This window comes from Crinia signifera, chromosome 4, assembly GCF_055691185.1.
Source record: "Crinia signifera chromosome 4, ASM5569118v1, whole genome shotgun sequence".
Lineage (NCBI taxonomy): Eukaryota > Metazoa > Chordata > Amphibia > Anura > Myobatrachidae > Crinia > Crinia signifera.
Genome location: NC_139220.1, coordinates 17,031,713 through 17,054,622, shown reverse-complemented (window position 1 = coordinate 17,054,622; position 22,910 = coordinate 17,031,713). Strand labels below are relative to the sequence as shown.

The 22,910-nt window shown below is 48.5% G+C and overlaps 1 protein-coding gene across 1 annotated transcript in view; it reads left to right on the top strand.

Moving 5' to 3' along the window:
- Window positions 1-22,910, top strand: part of EFCAB6 (EF-hand calcium binding domain 6) — a 105,532-nt gene that overhangs the window by 69,637 nt on the left and 12,985 nt on the right. Inside the window, 8 exon segments of the mRNA XM_083181257.1 lie at window positions 7,235-7,349; window positions 9,131-9,264; window positions 9,774-10,009; window positions 11,724-11,820; window positions 11,939-12,057; window positions 17,887-18,114; window positions 18,799-18,954; window positions 22,470-22,665. Coding sequence (XP_083037383.1) covers window positions 7,235-7,349; window positions 9,131-9,264; window positions 9,774-10,009; window positions 11,724-11,820; window positions 11,939-12,057; window positions 17,887-18,114; window positions 18,799-18,954; window positions 22,470-22,665 — 1,281 coding nt within the window.

Sequence of the window (22,910 nt, the reverse complement as noted above, 5' to 3'; positions counted from 1 at the left end):
ACAGGTTGTCTCTGGGCTCACAGTGATAAAAGGCTCATTCTGTTCTCCTGCCAGACAGTGCAATGAGCACAATGTCAAGTTGTTAATGAGCGATTTCTCGTTCTGCTAACACGTCTTGTAGCCCACACGTTACAATTATCACTTAGGAGAAGCCAGTGATTGCTTATGGCGACTGCTTTTCCATGTTATCCCCAATAATTGAATTCTCCCCCCCCCCCCCCCCCCCCCCCCCATTTACTACAGAAGCTATAGTCCAGTTTTTCACAGATTGGTCTTAGAATTGTACCTTTTTCCTATGAATGGTATATCTCAGGGATACACGGACTGCTTGATGCTGCTCTTGTTTTCTTTGATGGTTAATATTTAGCATATTTTATTGTGCCAAATAATCCGCAAAATATCTGTATAGCAAACCCAAAGTGTTATGGTTTGTTAAGGTAATTTGTCATTGCCATCTGTGTCTACGTTCTGGAGTCTTTATGATTTGGTTTTTATGATCAGCGAATTAAAAGTTTTCTGACCGATATTAACTGTATAAACTACAACGGTACACATGAGCCATTTTTTACCCCATAGAAGCGCATCATTTCATGGGTCACGTCGTGGTTCTTCTGTGTTAGTAATAACTGCACCTGTGCACCAGCTAAGTGGTCTGGGAATTGTGGCAGTTAGTAATAACTGCACCTGTGCACAAGCTAGGTAATCTGGGAAATGTGACAGTTAGTAATGACTGCACCTGTGCACCAGTTAGGTGGTCTGGGAAATGTGACAGTTAGTAATAACTGCACATGTGCTCCAGCTAGGTGGTCTAGGAAATGTGACAGTTAGTAATGACTGCGCCTGTGCTCCAGCTAGGTGGTATGGGAAATGTGACAGTTAGTAATGACTGCGCCTGTGCTCCAGCTAGGTGGTATGGGAAATGTGACAGTTAGTAATGACTGCACCTGTGCACCAGCTAGGGGGTCTGGGAAATGTGACCGTTAGTAATGACTGCACTGTGCACCAGCTAGGTGGTATGGGAAATGTGACAGTTACTAATGACTGCACCTGTGCTCCAGCTAGGTGGTATGGGAAATGTGACAGTTAGTAATGACTAGGTGGTATGGGAAATGTGACAGTTAGTAATGACTGCACCTGTGCACCAGCTAGGTGGTATGGGGAATCTGACAGTTAGTAATGACTGCACCTGTGCACCAGCTAGGTGGTATGGGAAATGTGACAGTTAGTAATGACTGCACCTGTGCTCCAGCTAGGTGGTCTAGGAAATGTGACAGTTAGTAATGACTGCGCCTGTGCTCCAGCTAGGTGGTATGGGAAATGTGACAGTTAGTAATGACTGCACCTGTGCTCCAGCTAGGTGGTATGGGAAATGTGACAGTTAGTAATGACTGCACCTGTGCACCAGCTAGGTGGTATGGGAAATCTGACAGTTAGTAATGACTGCACCTGTGCACCAGCTAGGTGGTCTGGGAAATGGGCAGTTAGTAATGACTGCACCTGTGCACCAGGTAGGTAGTCTGGGAAATGTGACAGTTAGAAACGACTGCACCTGTGCACCAGCTAGGTAGTCTGGGAAATGTGACAGTTAGTAATGACTGCGCCTGTGCACCAGCTAGGTGGTCTGAGAAATGTGACAGTTAGAAACGACTGCACCTGTGCACCAGCTAGGTAGTCTGGGAAATGTGACAGTTAGAAACGACTGCACCTGTGCACCAGCTAGGGGGTCTGGGAAATGTAAACTGTCATTAGATCTCAAGGATCGATTTGGCCGCCGCTGTATAAGATCCTTGAGACCCCCAGTCCTGCCTACACATGACCCAAGCTGACTGCTGAAATATTCTGTGCTTCTGTTACCATTCTGCTACTCTGTTTGGCTATGCGTCATCTTTCTGCCTTTCCATATTCAAAATTAATAATAATAATGATAATCATGTTGACATAGTGTTGTAATCAAATTTGAGCCCTAACCCTTAAAGCAGCCCAAATGCAATCTAATATTAAGTGATGGATGAATAGAGGTACAGTAAGGGGACCAAAGGTATATTAGGTTTGTAAGAGGATTATACTTTGGGGAGACAGGGAAGTTTGGTTCATGTGTTAATCTGATAGTTCTGTAGCTGATTCTTTTCTCTACTGGTCTAACAGTAATTAGACATCATTTGAAAACCCTGCAAATGGTTTGTCTGCAATGACCAAAATGTCAGGAAAATGGTCACCGCACCGTTTCCCCAGTGATCTCTGCAGCGCTACTGACGGCTGAATTCATGCAGGGTTAAAACAAATGACTGATGATCTAGGTAGACTAGAGGAATGGTCAAGAGCATGGCAGCTACTGTGTAATGCCAAGGAAAGCAAAGTCATGTACTTTGGTCTCAAAATCCCAAAGGCTACATATAGTAGAGCCTCTTCTAGATACTGTTCCCAGTTCTGTATAGGTCACTGGTGCGGCCTCATCTAGATACTGTGTCCAGTTCTGTATAGGTCAATGATATGGCCTCATCTAGATACTGTGCACAGTTCTGAATAGGTCACTGGTGCGGCCTCATCTAGATACTGTGTCCAGTTCTGTATAGGTCATTGGTACGGCCTCATCTAGAATACTGTGTCCAGTTCTGCGTAGGTCACTGGTACGGCCTCATCTAGATTCTGTGCCCAGTTCTGTATAGGTCACTGGTACGGCCCCATCTAGATACTGTGCCCAGTTCTGTATATGTCACTGGTACGGCCCCATCTAGATTCTGTGCCCAGTTCTGTGTAGGTCACTGGTACGGCCCCATCTAGATACTGTGCCCAGTTCTGTATAGGTCACTGGTACGGCCCCATCTAGATACTGTGCCCAGTTCTGTATAGGTCACTGGTACGGCCCCATCTAGATACTGTGCCCAGTTCTGTATAGGTCACTGGTACGACCTCATCTAGATTCTGTGCCCAGTTCTGTATAGGTCACTGGTACGGCCCCATCTAGATACTGTGCCCAGTTCTGTATAGGTCACTGGTACGGCCCCATCTAGATACTGTGCCCAGTTCTGTATAGGTCACTGGTGCGACCTCATGTAGATTCTGTGCCCAGTTCTGTATAGGTCACTGGTACGGCCCCATCTAGATACTGTGCCCAGTTCTGTATATGTCACTGGTACGGCCCCATCTAGATTCTGTGCCCAGTTCTGTGTAGGTCACTGGTACGGCCCCATCTAGATACTGTGCCCAGTTCTGTATAGGTCACTGGTACGGCCCCATCTAGATTCTGTGCCCAGTTCTGTGTAGGTCACTGTTACGATCTCATCTAGAATACTGTGTCCAGTTCTGTATAGGTCATTGGTACGATCTCATATAGAATACTGTGTCCAGTTCTTATAGGTCACTGGTATGACCTCATCTAGAATACTGTGCCCAGTTCTGTATAGGTCACTGGTATGACCTCATCTAGAATACTGTGTCCAGTTCTGTATAGGTCATTGGTACGGCCTCATCTAGAATACTGTGCCCAGTTCTGTATAGGTCACTGGTGGGCCTCATCTAGATACTGTGTCCAGTTCTGTCTAGGTCACTGGTGCGGCCTCATCTAGAATACTGTGTCCAGTTCTGCGTAGGTCACTGGTACGGCCCCATCTAGATACTGTGCCCAGTTCTGTATATGTCACTGGTACGGCCCCATCTAGATTCTGTGCCCAGTTCTGTGTAGGTCACTGGTACGGCCCCATCTAGATACTGTGCCCAGTTCTGTATAGGTCACTGGTACGGCCCCATCTAGATACTGTGCCCAGTTCTGTATAGGTCACTGGTACGGCCCCATCTAGATACTGTGCCCAGTTCTGTATAGGTCACTGGTACGACCTCATCTAGATTCTGTGCCCAGTTCTGTATAGGTCACTGGTACGGCCCCATCTAGATACTGTGCCCAGTTCTGTATAGGTCACTGGTACGGCCCCATCTAGATACTGTGCCCAGTTCTGTATAGGTCACTGGTGCGACCTCATCTAGATTCTGTGCCCAGTTCTGTATAGGTCACTGGTACGGCCCCATCTAGATACTGTGCCCAGTTCTGTATATGTCACTGGTACGGCCCCATCTAGATTCTGTGCCCAGTTCTGTGTAGGTCACTGGTACGGCCCCATCTAGATACTGTGCCCAGTTCTGTATAGGTCACTGGTACGGCCCCATCTAGATTCTGTGCCCAGTTCTGTGTAGGTCACTGTTACGATCTCATCTAGAATACTGTGTCCAGTTCTGTATAGGTCATTGGTACGATCTCATATAGAATACTGTGTCCAGTTCTGTATAGGTCACTGGTATGACCTCATCTAGAATACTGTGCCCAGTTCTGTATAGGTCACTGGTATGACCTCATCTAGAATACTGTGTCCAGTTCTGTATAGGTCACTGGTATGACCTCATCTAGAATACTGTGTCCAGTTCTGTATAGGTCATTGGTACGGCCTCATCTAGAATACTGTGCCCAGTTCTGTATAGGTCACTGGTGGGCCTCATCTAGATACTGTGTCCAGTTCTGTCTAGGTCACTGGTGCGGCCTCATCTAGAATACTGTGTCCAGTTCTGCGTAGGTCACTGGTACGGCCCCATCTAGATACTGTGCCCAGTTCTGTATATGTCACTGGTACGGCCCCATCTAGATTCTGTGCCCAGTTCTGTGTAGGTCACTGGTACGGCCCCATCTAGATACTGTGCCCAGTTCTGTATAGGTCACTGGTACGGCCCCATCTAGATACTGTGCCCAGTTCTGTATAGGTCACTGGTACGGCCCCATCTAGATACTGTGCCCAGTTCTGTATAGGTCACTGGTACGACCTCATCTAGATTCTGTGCCCAGTTCTGTATAGGTCACTGGTACGGCCCCATCTAGATACTGTGCCCAGTTCTGTATAGGTCACTGGTACGGCCCCATCTAGATACTGTGCCCAGTTCTGTATAGGTCACTGGTGCGACCTCATCTAGATTCTGTGCCCAGTTCTGTATAGGTCACTGGTACGGCCCCATCTAGATACTGTGCCCAGTTCTGTATATGTCACTGGTACGGCCCCATCTAGATTCTGTGCCCAGTTCTGTGTAGGTCACTGGTACGGCCCCATCTAGATACTGTGCCCAGTTCTGTATAGGTCACTGGTACGGCCCCATCTAGATTCTGTGCCCAGTTCTGTGTAGGTCACTGTTACGATCTCATCTAGAATACTGTGTCCAGTTCTGTATAGGTCATTGGTACGATCTCATATAGAATACTGTGTCCAGTTCTGTATAGGTCACTGGTATGACCTCATCTAGAATACTGTGCCCAGTTCTGTATAGGTCACTGGTATGACCTCATCTAGAATACTGTGTCCAGTTCTGTATAGGTCATTGGTACGGCCTCATCTAGAATACTGTGCCCAGTTCTGTATAGGTCACTGGTGCGGCCTCATCTAGATACTGTGTCCAGTTCTGTCTAGATCATTGGTACGGCCTCATCTAGAATACTGTGCCCAGTTCTGTCTAGGTCATTGGTACGGCCTCATCTAGACTACTGTGTCCTGTTCTGTATACTGTATGCCACTGGTACGGCCCCATCTAGATACTGTGCCCAGTTCTGTATAGGTCACTGGTACGGCCCCATCTAGATACTGTGCCCAGTTCTGTATAGGTCACTGGTACGACCTCATCTAGATTCTGTGCCCAGTTCTGTATAGGTCACTGGTACGGCCCCATCTAGATACTGTGCCCAGTTCTGTATAGGTCACTGGTACGGCCCCATCTAGATACTGTGCCCAGTTCTGTATAGGTCACTGGTACGGCCTCATCTAGATACTGTGTCCAGTTCTGTATAGGTCACTGGTGCGGCCTCATCTATATACTGTGTCCAGTTCTGTATAGGTCATTGGTGCGGCCTCATCTAGATACTGTGTCCAGTTCTGTCTAGGTCATTGGTACGGCATCATCTAGAATACTGTGTACGGTTCTGTATAGGTCATTGGTACGGCCTCATCTAGATACTGTGCCCAGTTCTGTATAGGTCACTGGTGCGGCCTCATCTAGATACTGTGTCCAGTTCTGTCTAGGTCATTGGTACGGCCTCATCTAGAATACTGTGCCCAGTTCTGTCTAGGTCATTGGTACGGCCTCATCTAGATACTGTGTCCAGTTCTGTATAGGTCACTGGTACGGCCCCATCTAGATACTGTGCCCAGTTCTGTATAGGTCACTGGTACGGCCCCATCTAGATACTGTGCCCAGTTCTGTATAGGTCACTGGTGCGGCCTCATCTATATACTGTGTCCAGTTCTGTCTAGGTCATTGGTACGGCCTCATCTAGACTACTGTGTCCTGTTCTGTATACTGTATGCCACTGGTACGGCCTCATCTAGACTACTGTGTCCTGTTCTGTATACTGTATGCCACCGGTACAGCCTCATCTAGAATACTGTGCCCAGTTCTGTATAGGTCATTGGTACAGCTTTATCTAGATACTGTGTCCAGTTGCTCGCAGTTTACAGAGTCAATCAGAATCAGCAGAAACAATAGGGCTGTACAGGTGGGATAGACACAAGTAAATAAAGATCAAATAAATACATTTAAAAAAAGAGATATCCAGTGTAACATGTTTGAAATTGAAGGTGTTATTAAATCTGTCAACTTTTTGGAATTAGAATGAGTCACCACATTTGCATATTTACCTGCGTGGTGCAGAAGCCGCTACATATGCGAGCTCTAATTTAGATTACTTATGACTAAATTAGCAACGTATAAAGATTTGTTTGTTGTATTAATAATAATAATTTCCCTGCTGTCACCAAAAAAAAAAAAAAGAAGGGTTCACTTTTGGGTGCCTGCTGCCATTCATGTACTTACATTTACTGAAATAATTCATTACATTTCATCTGTCTAGTCCTAATTATGTGAGTCGTATCTTCCCTGGAGAAAGAAAGATTTTGCCCAGGAGACCAGGGAGAAACTTTTGAAAGGAATAAATAAAGTTTCAAAATTTTGTGGTTCCCTGTGGCAGTATTTCTCCGACTGAAACGCGTCCTCCTTAGAGAGAGAGAGCGCCAATCATTAACACACTTGCGTTTTTTTTTCTTTAAGACTTGGAAAGACTTTAATAAATCACAGATCCCTGGCTGTAAATCTCCGAGCGTCTCTGTCTGTTATTTGATAATTTGCACCTTTAGAAATTGACACATCCGCACTGGCTACATCACGTTTCTGAATGTGTAATTAATTCTGCTTCCCCCCCCCCCCCCCTCAGGTTCTGCAGGATCACCAGCTGTATCTGGATGACGATCAGTTTAACGACTTAACCCAAAAATTGGGGTTCACAAAGGAAGGGCTCAGTTATCTGGACTTTGTGTCGTTATTTGAAGGTATATTTTTGATACATAATAAACCTTCATTTCAGATATCAGAGAAAAAAAAAGTAAATTTTTCTTTTTGTTTGTTTTGCTGTTTTTATTTATTACCAGTTAATTATACAGCGCACACATATATTCCGCAGCGCTTCTGTTTGTAACTACTCCGGCTAAATGCTAATTCCTTGTTAACGCTGCACTGACCCTAACGCTAATATACATATTGGGGAAGCGAGTTATTTGAATCAAAGGAAAGGACATGGGGGCCGATTCAGTTGTGTTCGCACGATGGTGGGGTTTTATCATGTGCATGTGCAAACCTCCGCAGCGAGCGCCTTCGGCGGATTTTACACTCCAACAAGCCCGCCCATCGTTTCATGACATCAGTGACCACCCCCAATTCGGCTGAAAAGTAAGTCCTGGCTTACTTTTTAGAATGAACAGAGGAAAAATCATTTGATGTAAGCAGACACATTCACTCGAATGGTAGCGTGGGGATTCAGGCGGCAGGGGGTGGGGGCGTGTGTTCAATTTTTTTTACAGTAGTTATGAGTCCCCCAAACTAGGCCTTATATAGCCTCCATTGGGAGCAGCCAGGATACCATTAGGCAAAATAACTTCCATTCCCTGGGTGCCCAATTCCCACCATGGCACGTAACTGTGTGGAGTTTGTATATTCTCCCTGTGCTTGCGTGGGTTTCCTCCGGGTACTCCGGTTTCCTCCCACAATCCAAAAATATACTGGTAGGTTAATTGGCTCCCAAAAAAAATGAACCCTAGACTGTCTGTGTGCAAATATATGTGGTAGGGAATATAGATTGTAAGCTCCACTGGGGCAGGGACTGATGTGAATGATCAAATATTCTCTGTAAAGCGCTGCGGAATCTGTGTGCGCTATATAAGAAACTGCTAATAAATAAATAAATAAATAAATAAGAGTCTGCCTCTGCAAAGTGCTGCAGTCAGATCTATGGTTTTGGGCGAATTGATTGGGTGCATCCATCCTCGTGAATATTGGTCCCGCCCATAAGATGGCTGCATTCGTTAACTGCTGACTTTTCATTTGACAGTGATATTTATATAATCAAATTTGCATTGTTTGACCCGTTTGGATAAGTACTGTATAGTGAATATATATGTTTTGAAAGTAGTAATATCTGTTGTCAGCTGTGCTATTAGAATAGACAGTGTAATAGGGTGAGAGCAGCCAGAGGTGCATGCTGGGGATGTGGTCAGCATCTGGCGGTCAGTATAACAACGCCGACGTCAGAATTCCGACAGCTGACATCCCGAACCTAAGTATGCCAAGACGGTTTGGTCCGGGAAGGGTGGGCGGTTAGGTTTAGGCATTAGACTTAGGGTTGGGCTGCAGGGGGAGGATGAATTTATAGTTAGGCTTCATGGTGGGGGGTTAGGTTTCAGCAATTACAAGGTGGGGTTAGGGTTAGGCTGCGGGGAGGGGGGGGGTAGGTTTATGTAATTACAAGGTGGGGATTAGGGTTAGGCTGCGGGGAGGGGGGGTTAGGTTTAGGTAATTACAAGGTGGGGATTAGGGTTAGGCTGCGGGGAGGGGGGGTTAGGTTTAGGTAATTACAAGGTGCGGTTAGGGTTAGGCTGCGGGTAAGGGGGGTTAGGTTTAGGTAATGACAAGGTGGGGTTAGGGTTAGGCTGCGGGGCAGTATGGTTAGGTTTAGGCGGCTGAGTACGGGGGTTAGGGTAAGGCACTAGTAGGGAGGGTTAGGGTCAGGCTGTTACATTAAGCCACATGCAAGCATTGAATATACGTCTGTTCTTAGTCCCATCAGGAGACGGTCCCGGGGATAAGTTACACAAAAACCCCAACCACCGAGTGAATAACACCAAGCCGCATTATATGACCGCAGAAGAGTGTCTCGTCCAGTTCCCGGATAAGTTAAAGGAAGGATACGGAGTAAGTAACAATTGAATGTACAAGGTACCGTAGGTATTCCACAGCGGGAACTCATCTTCTACACCGCAATAATGGGGGGGGGGGCTCAGCCCCCACACAGGAGAAGAGGAGACTTCAAAGAGTGGTCAGGACAGCTGGAAAAAATCATAGGGTCAAATCTCCCTCCAGTAGAGGATTTCCCTTCCTGAGAGTTAGGAAGTGGGCGGGGAGGATCATCAATGACCACGCCCACCCTGCTAATGAGTTGTTTCAGCTGTTGCCTTCCGGCAGACGGTATAGGTCACTGCTTGCGAAATCTACTCGCCATAGGAACAACGTCTTCTTACAAGCAGCCAATCAACTAAATTTGGTCTATATTATACCACATTATAATGAGCAGGTTACATTATACCCCATAGCAACGGCGTTCTCTGCACCCACTATCGTTACGCCTGTCTGTTCGGGTCTGTTCTTTTCTGATAGTTGATACTGTAATAACACATCCTATGACTAACCCATCTGATCCCCAGGATACGTACACCGCCTTTTATAAGATAGACAGCAACCGCGACGGCATTGTCACCATGCACGACTTCCGCCACCTCTTGGACAGCTTCATGTTCTTCCTCACCCAGAAGGAGTTCGAGCGCTTGCTGGGTCTCCTGGGACTGAACCTAACGTCCACCCTAAATTACATAGACTTCCTCAGCTTAGTACAGAGGCAGGAGAAAAACGACAGCCCTCCGTGGCACAACTCGTTTTACAGGTACGTGTCTCCAAACATAAACATGTCATTGTAACTCGGGACCTGATTCACAGCCGCTTGGTGCGGGCCGAGTTTGCTTCCCCATCCGATTGTTAGGGTTTGCGCATGTGCGATTATGAAGGCAGTGTAGCCGGTGAATGGATGCCTGTGTGCGGCATCCGTTCACCTTGCCGACGGGGACTGGGGGGCTGCATTGGGCCGGGGGTAGCCAAGCAGCTTACCTTGGTGCTGGGCTTGCCCCATCGCGGCAGTCCGGGCGCGGCAATTGGCAGCCCCAGTTCTTGGAGATGATGTCCTCTGCAAGCGCCACCCCCATTTACACTGCGAGTTGGCACCACAGTGTAAACGGTGCAAATCCCGGATCCAACCTGGCTTGGATCCGTGTTCCAAATACCGCGTCGGATCCAGTTTAAAAGGGGTCCTGTTGGAGAAAGTGCGCTACATAAATTAAACTTACTTACTTACTTACTATTTGATGGGAGTATTATTGAAGATGGGATGTTGTCCATAACCATCAGAGTCTATGATCTTCTGGAAGGTACTAAATAAATAATAAGTAGAATCTTATTGGTTGCTATGGGACACATCCCATCTTCAGTAGAACTCTCATCTTTGTAAATTTACCCCTGCTACCCTAGTGCTGATATATCGAACAGTACATACTGGCCGATATATCAGCCCCTCAATTGAAAAGCCAATATATACAGCATGGGTCCTCAAACTGCGGCCCTCCAGATGTTGTGAAACTACAATTCCCAGTATGCCTTGCCAAAGTATTAACAATCCGTTATAGGAAACCTGTGGCAAGGCATGCTGGGATTTGTAGTTTCACCACATCTGGAGGGCCGCAGTTTGAGGACCCATGATATACAGTATTGTGGTCATGCAAGCCAGTATGTACCACCTCACAGACATATCCCGTCGGCTGGGCAACACAGACGCTAGCCAATATAGCTGCATATTCTCGCACCCCTTGGTGCTAGTGGTTTCATGCTCGTTACCAGGGGTTACACGATAGTTAACAGGGGTTTCATGCTCATTGCCAGGGTTTTCATACTTGTTACCATGAATTACATGATAGTTAACAGGGGTTTCATGCTTGTTGCCAGGGGTTTCATGCTCATTGCCAGGGGGTTACATGCCCATTGCCAGGAATCACATGCTCGTTACCAACTGGTTACATGCTCGTTGCCTGGGGTTTCACGATTGTTGTTAGGGGTTTATTGCTCCTTAACATTGGATTACATGCTTGTTTCCAGGGGTTTCTTTTCCATTGCCAGTGGTTATATGCTCGTTGCCAGGTTTTTTTTTCCTATTTGCCAGGGGTTTCATGCTCGATGCCTGGGGTTACATGCTCGTTGGTATGGGTTTCTTGCTTGCAGGTGCACAAGCATTCCCAGAAACTAGCACTTCCGAGATTGCACTGTACCCACTGCTCTCCCCTGACAGGCGCTAGAGGTCCAGCATCTGTCTCTTCCAAGGCGTCAGCCATTTTTGGAGGACCGTTTTCAGCAGATTCCATACAGATGGTCAGACCACATGTCATTTTCAGAGACCCATGTCAGCTAGGAACTAATTATCTGCTAATTTACCTCTCTCCCCTTTTATCTCACAAATTGCGTATGAGGATATATTAAAGCAATCGATTGACGTCTCACTCGCAGTATATGTGTTAATTAACTCAATTAACAAGAACCTTTGTTATCTCCCAAAGGCCAAAACAAAGCCAGGACTGTGCGGATCTAGCCTGCGAGCAGGCTCATTACTACCTCGTCACCAAGGCGCAAGGCAGATGGCACGACCTAGCCAAGGTAAGAGGGGCATATTAGCCAAGGTAAAAGGGGGAGGGGCATATTATTGCTGCGCAGTCAGGCGCCGTTGCCCAGCATTGCAGACCAGTAACCTTTCTGTGCGCTGTTTCTGCTGCAGACATTCTGTGAAATCGACAGCGACGGGAATGGCATCATACAGAAGAAAGACCTGAGGAACGTCTTATATCGGTTTTCCCTCCCTATAACATCCCAGGAATTTGAGAAACTCTGGCTCAGGTGAGCGCGGGGGAAATGATACTGGATAGGTGCTGATCACACGGCGGTAATAGAAAATGCCGCAGGAGGAGTCTTGTGGCGTCCGATCGGCAGTGGTGCAAGTAGAAAAAATGTCTCATTGGTACTTTGCTGCGCGCCGAAGACACGCACCCAAAAAATGGGCGTGGTCATATGACACAAGGGGGAGTGGCTACATGACAAAATTTTATGCCCCACAGTGCCAGATATGCCCCCACAGTGCTAGTTATGCCCCCAATGCCAGATATGCCCCCACAGTGCTAGTTATGCCCCCAATGCCAGATATGCCCCCACAATGCCACACATATGCCCTCCACAGTGCTAGTTATGCCCCCAGTGCCAGATATGCCCCCACAATGCCACACATGCCCCCACAGTGCCACACATATGCCCTCAGTGCCAGAAGCCACTGGTGTCCGGGTCTCCTCTCCTCCCCCGCCGCCGCCGCAGTTGCTGCTTCATCCGGGGACAGGGGAGAGCAACGCGCGTCTCTCCTTCCCCGGCTTCACTGTGTCCGGGCCGCCGGCCAATCATACCTCGTGGGCTGGCTCCTGATTGGCTGCTGGCCCGCGAGCTATGATTGGCTGAGAGCCCAGTCACAGTGACACAGGGAGAGGAAGGAGAGATGCGCGATGCGCTCCGCTCCCTTCCCCTCCCCTCGGCTCCCTTCCCCTCAGCTCCAGTGGCAACAGTGGCGGCGAGGAATCAGCTGTGGCAAGGCGGTGGAGGCCATGCCCCCGCCACTTAGATATGCGCATTAAACACTTTGGAGGGCATTTCTTATGGCGGTACGGGGTACCGGCACAATATGTTTTACCGGTTCACCGTACCACCCCCTACTGCCAAACTTACAGCCCTGCCGATCGGATCCTTATGCGTTAACATCAATTAACTTAGTAACCCACAGATTATAGGGGTTGGTGCAACCTTGCTGATTTAGGCCATAACATTGTTATATTTCTAGCACTTTCCTTTAGAACCTCATTCATTTTCTACCTATTTAACACCTTTCAATATTTTAATTATTACTTCTCACCAATGTAACACTCCATGCATCACACAGCTTCTGCTTCTTATTTGTGTTACACTTACGCTATAACTTCTCTCTAGTGTGATGGCTTGGGGCGGTTGGCTTGTGCTGACTTGGGGGGGAGGGGGGGGGGGGTCTACTGCCCTGCCCTGCCCTTGAACCTTAGTGTTACCAAGCCACCAGATAAGCTCACCTGTGCACGGTTGGTGGGCCCATATATTTTTGGCGTAAAAGTATGCAAGGTACCGCAACTTTGCTATATGTTAGATTGCTGAGTTTTAGGGGTGCGTTTATGCGCATGGTCAAACCCAGGGAGCAAATGGCTTCAGCGAGGGGCAGGAGGGGGTGAACATGGCACTTGAGCAGGGGGACTCCCAGCTTTTGATGGCCATCCACATAAAAACAATGGGCGTTCCATGGTGTTGGCTGCTTGGGGCGGACGGCAGACGTCACATGACACCAGCGCCCTGCCCTCTTTTCGACGATCAGCAGAATAACAGACTGGCTTTTATTACCGAAGAGGAGAAAAATCATATAATGGTCAGAGACCAACAAATTATTCCGCTTCAGCTGTATGCCGTGGGATGTGTTCTCATACACATCTCCTCTTATGTTAGTGAGGGGATTCGGGGGGATTCGGCGGGGCGTCAGGTGGCGCTTACCTGTTTGCTAGGCGGCAAGTATATGCAGCCCAGCAAACAGGTCTGAATCAGGCCCCTAGTACTATAGAGTGTGCATCTGCATTGTCTTTGTTTCTGTGTGGAACTACAAATCTCAGCATGATAGCACCTCTCCTTAGCATGTGCAGTCCATGGCCCCACCCCCTATATATATATACTAGGGATGCCAATCCCGGGGCATTTTTGCAATCCCGGGATCTGGGATTGAAAAATGCTCAATCCCGGGATTGGCATCCCTACCTGGGATCATAATCCAATAGACGCCCCCACACCGGCCGACCCGCACAATTACTTACATTAGCGAGCGGGCGGGCGGCCGGGAGTGTGTTTGGAGGTGCACAGTGCCTCCCGGCAAGTGCACCTCCTCAGCAGACAGCAGGCGGAGGCAGGCGGGCGAGCGGACAGACAAAGGAGAAAAGGCGGGCGGGCGTAAGAGTGGGCGGTGGCGATTAGTGACGGTGTTGGCTGTGCAGCGTGACCTCTACTGTCACGCTACGCAGGCCGCACGCCAGTGTTGGGATTCGGGAACAACCGGGCAGCGTCTGAGCGGGTGCTCAGACGCTGCCCAGCATTAGACAGCGAATGCGCAGTCTAATTCCGAAATCCCGGGATTGGATTCTCCAATCCTGGGATTGAAATCCAGGATTTTTGGAGGCCAAATCCCGGGATCCCGCCGATCCCGATTCCGGGATTGGCCACCCTAATATATACTGTATATGTGTGTGTGGGTGGGTGTGCTATATTGTGTACACATAAAGGCGGAGTCTCCTTCAGCATGTCAGCATTGCACCCCCAGATCTGCACATGGACAGTGTGAAACGCTGGGCTTTCCCCTGGGCACATCCCCATTACCCGCTGCCCCATGCCCCCTGACAGCACTGTTGTGTTCAAGCGCCTGGTGAATAATGTATTTGCCATGGCCACTTGCATACATCGGCTGCACATGAGCATAAATGACTATGCGCAGTCGCGAAAGCAGTGGCGTAACTAGAAATGTAGCTCCCCCCTGCCAAAACAATTCTGGCTCCACCCCCCCCCCCCCCCCCGCCCCCTGCGATAAATGCCAGACATAACTATTCTGCTGTGAAGGTGTCCCGGTAACGAGGGCTGGGAGGGGACCCGATTTTCAGGAGCCTCCCGACCATTCTGGGAGGCTCTGCTTCTGGAATCTATTCTTACCGCCATTGGAGATAGTATTATGCTATCTATCAAGGCTTGTGTCTAGGCGGTGCTGCGGAGACAGTGTCCGGTCAGCTACTGGACAGGCAAAATGTCAACACCAGAATGTCAACAGGTTCTGCTTAATGTTACACACTTAGGTTGATGTGGTTAAACATAAACACATTCAGAATGTCGACATTTAATATGTCAACACTAAAATTATGACTTTTTAATTTTAGGGCAAAAAATGTTAAGTGTATGTCGACACATTTGTTGACAACCTAACGTCTACAAATGTTGACATTCAGAACCTTCTTGGGCTGTGAACAAATATAAATTAATCCGTGGTATAGTAAGTACAACATATAGCTGCCCCCAACCCCCCCCCCCCCCCCCCCCTCCTGTACCTGCATTGCGCAGTTCAGGAAAGTGCCGGCATCTGCCGCCAGCTTCTCCACGTTGAAGTCCATGTTAGTGGAGTGACTCACAGGCAGGAGATGGTGACTGCTCGGCAGGGCGGGGAGCTTGCCGCTTGTTTGTGCGGTCTTATCTGGCTCAGTTGTTGACGGTCGGGACGGAGCTTCCTGCCTGCCCTGCAGCTGAGCGGTGATCGGCGGGCGACTGCTCTCCCCAGGCGCACACGCTCTGAGCGTGCTGGAGGAGTTTTGAGCCGGGCAACAACTAGAGACAGCAAGGTGTCTGGCTGGCGCACGGGCTGGGGAGAGACAGATCGCCCTCCTCCCCGCAGCTCCGGGCTGTCACACAGGCAGGCTCAGTGAGACTGGAGAACCGTGAACCCTGCGCCCCGGAGGCGTCGGCTCCCCCCCGCCACCGCTGGGGCTGCGGAGCGGTAGCTACGCCACTGCGCGAAAGATCCTTTGCAAGTACACGCCGGGGAGCGCGCAAATTAGAATAACCCCCATTTTTCTTTTCTTTTTAGTTTATTTTCCACCCGTTTCACTTTTTGTATCAGGGGTCTGGTGTGTAGCGCTGGGCTTCTTCCTGCAGTCAGTTACCGTAGCGCTTAGTGAGCGGCGGTACAAGATGGCGCACATTAGCAGCAGTAGCGGCGGTGGATGATCAGTGCAGCCTTGAGCTTGGAATCCAAAGGATAAAATAATTGTCAGATCGTCCCTAGAAATACAAACAAAACCATTCTCCGTTGTACATGCAATAATTCTATGTCAAGATGTTAAAATATTGTTATTGAAAAGTAATATTTATGCCCATACATTACGCACCTTTCTTACATACTTTAAATGGACATTTTCTAGATTTGAAATGCTTTTATTTTTCCGTCATCCCGACCATCTTGCGAGATATTAACATTCCATCCTTGTTGTCAAACGACTTTGTAATATACAATTAAATTGCAAAACACATTCCATCTTTTATCGCCTACAAATACATAACTTCTTCCCATTGGCCGGCCAAGTTCTGTTATATAATATTACAGTATATAATACGTACAATAAGGGATCTTTGTAAAGATTTTGACGTTTTTCACTCCCACGGTAGATCAAATATAAATCCATTTATAGCGAAATAAAGATGAAGTAGAAAAACAAACATGAACCCAAAACAAGTACTTAAAATTCCTTTGCTGGGAACACGTTTTTCCCCCCTACATTGTGTATAGGGACAGACAATCAGCAAGTCAGGGATGACGAATTCAATTAGCAAATGCCAGTTACATCAACACTATTAACTGAAATAGTCAATATGATAATAGTATACATTCGTTAGGTTACACTATTACGGTCGACATACAAAAACCCATGTCAACCTTTTGACAGTCAACCTACCCAATGTCGACCAAAGCTTGTGTTGACCTTTTGTAGTTGTCTGTTCCGGCTGCCTACAGCGCCATACCTGCAGCAGTGACAGCAACCCCAACTGCATCTGAATTATCCCCAATAAGAGTTCTTTTCAGTTTGATAAACGGCCCAATTGATCTGTTAGTACGAAGTCCCCAATTTGGTGCCTTACGCGGTTTTGCGAAAGTTTGATTAACAATCTGTCAAATTGCCTATATGGTGAGGTGCTGCGAGAGTCTCTTGCAGCGATGTAGCTACATATGCGCAAGTTGCCTGAAGGCTCTTACGCACTGGGATTGCCGCACCTAGACACCATATGGCATTGGCAAACTTAGCAATCGATGCTAGGTGATTGCTTTGCTGTCATTGGCTCCCTACTGCAGCCCACGCTGGTTTACTGCCCCTCCAGTGTGTTGACCATTTCTGGCTGCACTAGGAGAAATAAACAAACCACCATTTTGCTTATGACCAGTGGCGTCGAGAGGGGGGGGGGTGAGTAGGTACTTTTTACCTGGGCCCGGGTCTGCTGGATGGGCTCGGGTCCCGCTCCCCCCATCCGCTATTGCAGGGAGCCGGACAGTGGGGAGAGAGATGACAGGGTGCTGCTCAGTGCTGTATGCTGAGCTGGGGAGAGAGGCTGTGCTGCGGCAGCCTGTACTCTCTCTCCCTTTCATTTATTTTTACACAGGCTGTGGCCACAGCCCTCCTGGAAGCCATGCCCCTGCCAAGTGGCTACTCCCCCTCCATTTTTATCGAGGCCCAGATGACCTGTCGGCGCCCCTGCTTGCGACTAGGGGCCTGATTCAGACATGATTGCTCATCTGCAAAGTTACAGAGGACTGCAAGTAGTAAATCGCCTCCCAGGCAGAAATAAAACCCGCCCTGTGCAAGACGGTAAATAAATAGCAAAAACCTCTCTATTCTCTGCAAATTCCCGAAACATCTAATGAATAACTGGTGGTAACGTCTCCCAAACTCTTCATGTAACGTTGTGTGTTCCCCGATCCCGCCCAGTCCAGGAACCCCCCCCCCCCCCAAAGTACAGTAACATTTGTACTTGTGTGTTAGTCTAACTCAACATTCTGTTTCTTCTTTGCTGACATTGGTAATTTTGACACCCCAGGTATGATCCAGACGGAAAGGGTCACCTCACCCATCAGGAATTCCTCCAGAAACTAGGAGTGAACTTTGCATCTGGAGATAGTGGTCCGAGCAAACGTATCATCGAAGACAACCACCAGACCCTAGAGAAACACTACAGCACCCAGCAGAAACTCCACCGTGAATTGCAGGCGTTCCACGTGCACCAAACCCAAGCTCTGGATATTAAAGATATCGAACAGCAAATAAAGTAAGAAGATTGTATAGATATTTCTGGTGTGCAGAATATAGATATTTCTCTATCCATATACGGCAAATAGAGGCATCATTTCTGCAGTTTGGTTGGCAAGTGGTGGTATAGAACCAGGGTCCAGGTACCGGGAGGGTGTGGCCACTGTAGGGGGCATGGCTGGGCACTATAACACATGTTTTACAGTCAGTGTTGTACTAAGGCATAGCCAAGGAATGCAGTGGTAGGGGCTTAATCTTAAGGGGTGTGGTTAGCCACCAGAGGGGGTGTGACCAGTCCGCTCTAGAGGAAATGCAAATAACAGAAGGGGAAATGGGTGTGTCATGATCTGCCTCTTTGATTGGCCGGAGGGCTAATCTCTGTGAAGTCTCCATAGAAACAAGCCAAGCACCAACATTCATGCATGATCTTGCTTCACCAAGTTGCGGGGGGGGGGGGGGGGGGGGATCAGACACTGGAACTCACCGGGAATTCCCTCTGTTCACCTGTGGACCAATCTGACCCTGTTTTCACTTGCAAATGATGAGACCCACTAGTGGGAACACTCACCAACACTGGAAAGCAATACTGTATGAGTGGCACGTTCTGTAACACAAGTTTGTGCATGTGTGTGTGTGCTGTGCTGTTTCTGTACAATAGTGTCTACATTTTCATTGTGATTCATTTTTCATTCTTTGGCCGCAGGGATAAATTCAGAGAGTATTATTCGGACTTTGCTGCAGCTTTCGCTAAAATAGATAAAAACAAGGACGGCTTCATAACTGTCCAGGACTTCCGGGAGATGCTGGAGAGCCTGCACTTCTATCTGGAGGATGATCAGTTCCTCAACCTCTTATACAGGTAACTTGTGGAGGAAGACGGGTGTATGGTAAAGGCGTATACTGAGGCCCGAAATCAAACAAATTACATGAACAAGCTTCTTCGGCCTTATTCAGACCTGTTAGCAAAGCTAACATTTTTGTAGATGGACAAAAGCATGCTGCACTGCAGGTGGGGCAGATGTAACATGTGCAGAGAGAGTTAGATTTGGGTGGGGTGTGTTTAAACTGAAATCTAAATTGCGTCTAATTGCACAGAACCCGTACTGCGTCTGGTTGCACAGAACCCGTACTGCGTCTGATTTCACAGAACCCGTACTGCGTCTGATTGCACAGAACCCGTACTGCGTCTGATTTCACAGAACCCGTACTGCGTCTGATTGCACAGAACCCGTACTGCGTCTGATTGCACAGAACCCGTACTGCGTCTGATTGCACAGAACCCGTACTGCGTCTGATTGCACAGAACCCGTACTGCGTCTGATTGCACAGAACCCGTACTGCGTCTGGTTGCACAGAACCCGTACTGCGTCTGATTTCACAGAACCCGTACTGCGTCTGATTGCACAGAACCCGTACTGCGTCTGATTTCACAGAACCCGTACTGCGTCTGATTGCACAGAACCCGTACTGCGTCTGATTGCACAGAACCCGTACTGCCTGATTGCACAGAACCCGTACTGCGTCTGATTGCACAGAACCCGTACTGCGTCTGATTGCACAGAACCCGTTCTGCGTCTGATTGCACAGAACCCGTAATGTGTCTGATTGCACAGAACCCGTAATGCGTCTGATTGCACAGAACCCGTACTGCGTCTGATTGCACAGAACCCGTACTGCGTCTGATTGCACAGAACCCGTACTGCGTCTGATTGCACAGAACCCGTACTGCGTCTGATTGCACAGAACCCGTACTGCGTCTGATTGCACAGAACCCGTACTGCGTCTGATTGCACAGAACCCGTTCTGCGTCTGATTGCACAGAACCCGTACTGCGTCTGATTGCACAGAACCCGTACTGCGTCTGATTGCACAGAACCCAGAATGCGTCTGATTGCACAGAACCCGTACTGCGTCTGATTGCACAGAACCCGTACTGCGTCTGATTGCACAGAACCCGTACTGCGTCTGATTGCACAGAACCCCTACTGCGTCTGATTGCACAGAACCCCTACTGCGTCTGATTACACAGAACCCGTACTGCGTCTGACTGCACAGAACCTGTACTCCGTCTGACTGCACAGAACCTGTACTGGGTCTCACTGCACAGAACCTGTACTGCGTCTGACTGCACAGAACCTGTACTCCGTCTGACTGCACATAACCTGTACTCCGTCTGATTACACAGAACCTGTACTGCGTCTGACTGCACAGAACCTGTACTCCTTCTGACTGCACAGAACCTGTACTGTGTCTGACTGCACAGAACCCGTACTCCGTCTGATTACACAGAACCTGTACTGCGTCTGACTGCACAGAACCTGTACTCCGTCTGACTGCACAGAACCTGTACTGCGTCTGACTGCTCAGAACCCGTACTCCGTCTGATTGCACAGAACCCGCACTGCGTCTGACTGCACAGAACCCGTACTCCGTCTGATTACACAGAACCCGTACTGCGTCTGACTGCACAGAACCCGTACTGCGTCTGACTGCACAGAACCCGTACTGCGTCTGATTGCACAGAACCCGCACTGCGTCTGATTGCACAGAACCCGCACTGCGTCTGACTGCACAGAACCCGCACTGCGTCTGATTACACAGAACCTGTACTGCGTCTGATTGCACAGAACCCGTACTGCGTCTGATTGCACAGAACCTGTACTGCGTCTGATTACACAGAACCCATGCTGCGTCTGACTGCACAGAACCCGCACTGCGTCTGATTGCACAGAACCCATGCTGCGTCTGATTACACAGAACCTGTACTGCGTCTGACTGCACAGAACCTGTACTGCGTCTGATTGTACAGAACCCATGCTGCGTCTGACTGCACAGAACCCGTACTGCGTCTGATTGCACAGAACCCATGCTGCGTCTGATTGCACAGAACCCGTACTGCGTCTGACTGCACAGAACCTGTACTGCGTCTGACTGCACAGAACCTGTACTGCGTCTGACTGCACAGAACCTGTACTGCGTCTGATTACACAGAACCTGTACTGCGTCTGATTGCACAGAACCCGTACTGCGTCTGATTGCACAGAACCTGTACTGCGTCTGATTACACAGAACCCATGCTGCGTCTGACTGCACAGAACCCGCACTGCGTCTGATTGCACAGAACCCATGCTGCGTCTGATTACACAGAACCTGTACTGCGTCTGACTGCACAGAACCTGTACTGCGTCTGATTGTACAGAACCCATGCTGCGTCTGACTGCACAGAACCCGTACTGCGTCTGATTGCACAGAACCCATGCTGCGTCTGATTGCACAGAACCCGTACTGCGTCTGACTGCACAGAACCTGTACTGCGTCTGACTGCACAGAACCTGTACTCCGTCTGACTGCACAGAACCGATGCTGCGTCGGATTACACAGAACATGTAGTGCGCATGCGCAGTATGATGTTGGGACATGCGCAGAGTCCCTGCCATCGTTACTTGCCCTTAGTGTGTCAGCAGCTGACTCAGGACCATGGTTTTACCAAGATGCAGTTTACTCCTATTTGTTTGATAAGCTCTCGACTCGGATCAGCCAAGTGTTTGGGAGCTGAAATACAGGGTTGTGCGGCAGGGCGTTAAATGGCGTCGTTCCATTCACTAGAACCATGTGCTCTCTGCTTACTGAGTGAGGTATGGTTGTATTCTCCCATGGCGCGAGGGCTGATTATCGAGCATTCAGCAGATGCACAGTATAATGCAGGGTAAATGAGCGCGCTCACTGTCTGCGGGAGTTATTTAAAGCTTCCTTTCTGTAATTAGAGACTTCCTATTGTCTCTGCCCTCTTCCCCAGTGTCTGAAATATTGGTAAAACATAAAGGGGAGACACTGCAGCTGACTGGAGCACACAAGACAGTCAGCTGCGTGGGTGCAATGCCAGCGGCTCTGATGTACACAGCAGATGTTCGGAGCATCGCAGCTTGCTGACTGGCGCGGCCACATGCTCCCAGGTCACTGGTTTTCACATTCATTCGCATTTCTGCTTCCTGCCGGGACCCTCCGAGATCCTTCACATTGTAGAAATCTTCATATTATTACGGCAGCCAGGCAGTGCGATTTCACAATACACGGAGCATCCCTCTAACAAGCAGCAGCGCTGCGCAGGGTCAATGGAAGCAACAAGTCGTTTGTTTAGTTACTACATAACGACACACATGAAATAGGTCGATGTGGCTAATGCCGACGGGGTCGGAGGTCAACACAAGCATCAGGTTGACAATGGGAAGGTCAACAGTCAAAGGTCAAAAAATAAATAAATGAAGATTCGTTTATATGAAAAATATATATTTTTTAAGAGAACAATCTGTATTTCATTTGCACATCATTTGTACCAAGCGCCATATCATGCGGTGTATTCTGTCTTTCTGCAAGGCTGCGGCTAAGAGTTCTCGACAACAAACTTTCCTATTTCGACTTCTTGAGGATAATCGACGACGGGAGGGCTTCCAAGTATGGGCAAAGGCGGCAACAGAGTGCGCCGGCGGAGAACTTCCAAGCTCTCAGCTCACAGAAGCTGCTCGTGAAGCTGAAAGAGGCAGTGGTGGCATCACAGGAAGAGCTGTGTAAGGTGAGAAGTACAAATGCAATCCACCCACTGGGATCTTGTCACAATGCTTCGGAGCAATTTCACATCCAATGAGGAGGTTACAGTAGCCAAGATGGGAGGGGATGAGAAAAAGGATAAGAGCTGTGGTGGCATCTTGGGCGATAAAAGGGCATCTGATTATATTTTTAATGTGAAGGCAGCTGGTCCGGGCGAGAGACTGTATATGAGAAATAAAGTGTGACCTGAAGGTGGCGGCCTTGGGCGAC